General features: G+C 39.8%; 1 protein-coding gene across 4 annotated transcripts in view; it reads right to left on the bottom strand.

The window, feature by feature from the left end:
* Positions 1-6,000, bottom strand: part of LOC132845834 (receptor-type tyrosine-protein phosphatase mu-like) — a 192,439-nt gene that overhangs the window by 121,713 nt on the left and 64,726 nt on the right. For all 4 annotated transcript variants that reach the window (XM_060870152.1, XM_060870161.1, XM_060870171.1 and 1 more), the window contains exon 3: positions 2,127-2,401. In XM_060870152.1, coding sequence (XP_060726135.1) covers positions 2,127-2,401 — 275 coding nt within the window. The remainder of the gene's footprint in view (positions 1-2,126; positions 2,402-6,000) is intronic.

Raw genomic sequence — 6,000 nt, 5'->3', positions numbered from 1 at the left:
AGCACCCAAGGAGTATTCGGGGTTAAGGGCCTTGCTCAAGGGCCCAACAATGACAGCTTGAACCCCAACCTTCTGGTCAAAAACCCAAAGACTGAACCACTTGCTCCACCACTGCCCCTGAATCATAGTCCTTACTTCTTGTATAGCAAAATCACCGTGATAACAACACTTCATTTTATTAATATACATCTCTGTTCATGTGTTGAGTGTGAAGACATTCACTGCTTTATCTGTTAAGAAGCACAGACATGTAAAAGTAAGATATGTCTCAGAAGGTTATTAAGGTTATTAATAAAAACAGATATTATGAGATACCATGGTTTCTGACAGACATTTAAATAGTCCAAAGCGATAGCCATTGACAATTCCCTGTACTATCATCACTATGTACCAAGCTTAATGGATGGATGTAGTTTATTGATCACCAAGGAGAAGTTTGGAGTATTGTGTTTAATGTGTTGTGGGTACAAACCCATTTGATCAATTATGAACTCCAGTGATGTAGCTGTGGTTGATAAACTGTCAGATTCACAAGCCATGCGTCAGATTCCCCAAGTGTTTCCGCTATTTTGGTTTAGGCCACATCCACCATGTATATATAAATATTTATATATATATATATATACACCAGCAACAAATGCACTGAGGTGACAAATTCACCGACGCACTTGGACTTGGATACATGCCCACGCACATGTGCACGGCTGACATACTTTACATTTCTGCGCTCATAGCTTTAAGCTCTTGCACACAATTCCTGACATCGAACCAATCACTACCACTTGTGCTGTCAGTATGTATGATCCACAGGTCTCTTGCTGTCCTGATGAGTATCGCTGCTTCAGAATTACTCTTGTTACGGTTTCCACAATGGATATGTTGTAGTTTGGTTGTTATGACATGTCTCTGGTGTACGACTCCTGCTTTATATCACCTTCTATACAAATTCCTTAATCAAAGCGTAATATCTGCCAAATTACGGATAAATGTGTGTTTTTTTTATCTCTCTTAAGTGAGCTGATAAAAATTGTTTCCTCCTGAAGACAACTAAAGCACGCATTAGGCCTCAACAGGATTACGGATGCTTAAATAATTTATTACATATACATACAGAACCAATGGCACAAAATAATTCACTCAGAACCCTTTGCATTTAAACAGCACTTTAAAGCCACATCTATACATGCTTTTTTTAACTACTGTACTCTATAACATGGCTTGTAATAAATGAACATGTTTCTAATGAGGTCTATGTGCTATGAGCGTACTAGCCACATCTCATCACAACCCATCTGTCTGCCCCGCCACTGCCGGTTCTAATGGGCTAATTTAGCTTAGTGGCGCTCTCCTTTGCGAGGTGCGGGGGTCTTGGTCTGCCAATTAACACCAGACTTTCTGCGAACCCTGGAGAGAGGACACCTAATAAGCAAGCATGTGTGAAATCAGCTTCCTCTCTGTGGATCCCAGCGTAGCCTGCCACACGTGAAAATAAACCACTAGACAGGGAGAGAATGTAATTTTTTTCTAATATAATAGGGGAGGGTGGTTTTCATTATTTTGTGAGAGAGAGGCGGAGAACGTGTGAGAGAGAGAGAGAGAGTGAAGCAGGCTAGGAGGGTGAGGAAGTGAAAGAAGGCGACACGGAGAGAAATACAGACATGGGAGAAGATGAAAGGACAGATAAATGACATGTTCTGAGGTGTGGGTGTACGGCAGAATATGAAACCTTATACTGTTCTATATAAATGTAAAAGATTACATCCAATTACGCACCTACATGCTAAATTAAACCCAGTTACAGTTAACTTATAAATTAGCAGTAACAGATTTGCCACAGTGCTGTTGAATTCTGCACTCTGATTGGTCACATGGTGTTGAACTTTTTATAACAGAAGCTTGAATTTGTTGTTTGTTATTGTGCCCGTTCTAACAGGTTATCGTTTCTATAGTAACAATTTACACAGAGTTAAAAAGTTTGCTTCAAACATGAATAGATTTAAAACGTTTAGAAGTTCTGAACAGATGATCGTGAGGAGATCTTTTGGCCTTTATCATTTTCATAGATAATAACTTGCAAGACAAGCTAAAGAGAGATCTTTCTTCTTTAGTCTCGATTTATTCCTCACCTGGTAGAAGTTGGGCCAGTAGGTGCTGATAGCGAGTTCCACTTGGGTCCAGCTCCTGCTGACGGGGCCTGAAGTGTTCCACACGGGAAGACCAGTGGGGCTGTTGTTCTCTTTAATGTAGATGTTTAGGTACCCGGGGCTTCCCGCCTCCCTGCCGGACACCAGGTACTGAAAGGTGACGCAGTGTGTGTCGTTCTCTTTGAGCTGAGGGCTCAGCAGCAGCGCTCTCTGTCCGGCGAAACGGCCTGACGTGTTCACCATCATGAAGGCCGAACCTAGGAAGCATGTAAAAATAAAATGACTGTATAAACATTTAATTTTGCTATTAATGTGCTATAAGGATGTAGAACAGAATACTTCCTACAGAATAATATATCTGTATATATCTGTTTTTTTATGTTGGCTTTGTAGAAGATTCTGTTTTCCTATTTAAGCTTAGACAAAAATGTATAAATAGTACAAAACAAGTTCATCTCTTCCTTCAAACAAGATTTATCTGTGTTTCAATTTAGAAGATGATTCATTTGTAATATCAGCACGGCTTGGACAGTAGTGCTGACAGCAAGGTTTATGTCAGCGCTCTTATTCTAATATGGTATTCTTTGAATAGTAGCAGCTAATTAACAAGGACTCCATAGAAACTGGTTTAAAACTGTGTACTTCAATTGTGACATTTACCTGTGGAAAAAGTCTCTGGTGTCAATGCAACTCTCTGCTATGGATTTATCATGTCACTCTTTAACAAATTCAAAAAATGCTAGCAATAGCAGACGCAGTAGTATAAAGGATCTACTTCATCACACCACACTGTCTTTGCTTAACAGTATGTGCTTTTTTCTTGATTAAGGCATATAACATTCGTGGACTGTGGTTCGATCCTGCTTCTCGATAGGAGATTTAACCTTTCCCTCTACTTATCGCCCTCTTCTTCCTCCTCCGATTGTACTATAAGGTTTGTGAGACACATGGCATACGCTATAATGTGTTAATCAACACGGTAAAAGCCTTTTTCCGTTCGTAATTGATTAAAGCGGAGTCACTTCATTAAAGCGGCTGCTTAATTCGTCTTAATTAACATGGCTAATTAATATATATCTGATCTCATTACAGCACTAAGCTGTAGACAGATCGGAATATACAATGGCTCTCTACAGAAATACAACGCTGTAAATTACACTGAGACATTCTCCTCACACACACACACACACACACACACACACAGTGTTAACGTATCCACGGTATTACCGCTGACATTTAGCTGTGGCTTGGCAGCCTGCTAGCTGATCCGGTCACTACACAGGAACAAGAAGAACTGATCAGCTAGCTTTATATTCATCTAGTGATTCTAATCCCCCCCCACACACACACACCACACAAACACATACACACACATGCACACACACAAGACATTCTGACATGGGCTTCTTAATAATTATCAGATGGCATAAAGGTTAATATGAGTCTCTCACTTATAGGCAATAACACACAGGCAGGAGGGATTATAATGACAATAGTTTCAGAGAAAAAAAACAGTCCGCCGCCTATCAGCTCTCACACCTACTGAAATCCTATTTAGCCTTTCTTCTCTCTCTCTCTCTCTCTCTCTCTCTCTCTCTCTCTCTCTCACTCACTCAGACCCACAATGTGATAATGAGGAAACTTGCAGCGTTTGACTTCAAAGCTCTACACTGTAATGTCTCTGACATGTAGCTGATATGTAGCCTATACAGAGTCCGATATTTGAGCTGGAGAAAGAGAGAGAGCGACACAGACATAGAGAGAGCACTGAAACTTCAGCTGAACTGAAGTATAAGTCAAGCTCTAATGTAGATTAAAGTGCATGTAAACCATGTGGACGTATCTAAGGCTATTTACCTACAACAGCACGTCCTGAAGGGTTTTATTACTTTTATACCAAGGGCTAAAAAACTGTTACAGACTGCTGACACTGGAGACACTGTTTTAATCTGTTTATTATTAGGCTTCGAATTATCGTGCTGTAAAAATCCTCGTGAATGAGTTGTTACTATAGAAACGATAATGGATTTCAACATTTGCTGTAACGTGAACCGTTCTGACCAATCCAGTTTGAGAATTTAACAGCGATGTAATACTTTATAACATGCTTTTGGTGGTTATGACTGTGCCATAGATCTGTTATAATTCGATTCAATTCAATTTGTATAGCGCTTTTAACAACGGACATTGTCTCGAGGCAGCTTTACAGAACATAAGAACATAATACAAGAAATTTAATATTATACAAAGATTAATATAATACAAAAATGAATATTAATGTTTGTATTTGGCCCCAATGAACAAGCCTGAGGTTACTGAGGTGAGGAAAATCTCCCTTAGATGGAAGAGGAAGAAACCTTTAGAGGAACCAGACTCAAAAAGGAACCTCATCCTCATTTGGGTGACACTGGAGGGTGTGATTACGAATATACAATCTGACAATTGTGTATTGATGAGGAGGTTGTTGTCCTCAAAGACCACATGGACGCATCACTTAGAATGTCCAAATACTTCATGAAGCAGAGTCTAACTGGAGCTGGTACATCTTTAGATGCCTCAGGATCCTCACAGGGTTGGTCTCATCTCAGGGAAGAATTTCCTATTTCCTCTCATGAGTATTTATTAATCCTTATTTTAGTGTCGTATCACCGGTAGATATATTTTTGGGTTTTTAATGGTTGATATATAAGAAGCAAATATATATGTTGTGTGGAAAATGTCCTAACGAAGCCTCTGGCAACAAAAATCTCTGTCACATTACTCGTGTGTTATGTCAACTTTACAACAGGTTAAAAAAGTGGCCGTATGAATGTTTATATTAATTTATGTTAATTGCTGAAAAGGCATTATGGGGGTGTCAAGTGTTACCCAAAAATGTGCTTAAAAATACCTATGTTATATTTACATTCTCACAAAAACACTACAGAGGACTATCAGTTCACACATGTGCTTTACTGCTCCATCTGTCCACAGATCCACACTACTAGCACCTCATCGCTCATGTTTACACCCTGAGCAGAACAGACGGTGAGAGGAGGAGGTGTTTGGAACAAGGAAGAGGGGTGTAGTTTTGGGTTGAAAGCAAAAAAACTGATTTTTTTTTTTGCATGTTTGTTTGTCTAATAAGCGTCCGACTCTCATCATACCCGCCTCCTCCTTTACATCAGTAACGCTCTTGATTACCATTTAATGTCCTAATTAGTCAAAGGCACAAAACTGACCATGCTGCTGTCATACCAGCGCAGGTGTGATCTGAGCCACTGGTTAAATATCGTTGGGAGAAAAACACAAGCGCACGTGTACACGCTATGTCTCCATTTGTTCACTGAGGTGGCACTTGACTCACGGCAGAGCTGAATTGCTGAGTGGGTATCGCTCTGACCACACACTGTGATGGAAATAACTTTTGAGTCATTACTGTGTTTGTGTTTGTGTGAGTGATGTGGCCTTATTGGCTCGACGTTTGTTTATTTTTTTTTATCGTTCTGGTTGCAGAAAAATAACCACGTCAGTGATACAGAGTCCACCATGGACGCGATGACAGTTAAGATTGATATTGTCATTATATTGTGATTTATCTAGTACTCCATTCACACAAGCATACGGATACAAAGTACACACAAAAGCACACATACAGTACACGGCCATCCCCTCTGAGCACAACAGGCTTTGACACAGTTATGGGAGACGACAGGATATAGAGGTTGATAAAACGGCAGACGAAAGCAACAGATTCTGACAGAAAAAAAAAATATGTACTATTTATTTCCAGCACCTTCTATATATGACAAATATTAGCACTGTGTCCCAGCAAACAATGCATCAAACTCTCATGAATAAGCCTCGGGTCTCCTCT

This window comes from Tachysurus vachellii, chromosome 1 (genome assembly GCF_030014155.1).
Source record: "Tachysurus vachellii isolate PV-2020 chromosome 1, HZAU_Pvac_v1, whole genome shotgun sequence".
NCBI lineage: Eukaryota > Metazoa > Chordata > Actinopteri > Siluriformes > Bagridae > Tachysurus > Tachysurus vachellii.
This window is presented reverse-complemented; position numbering and strand designations above follow the sequence as displayed.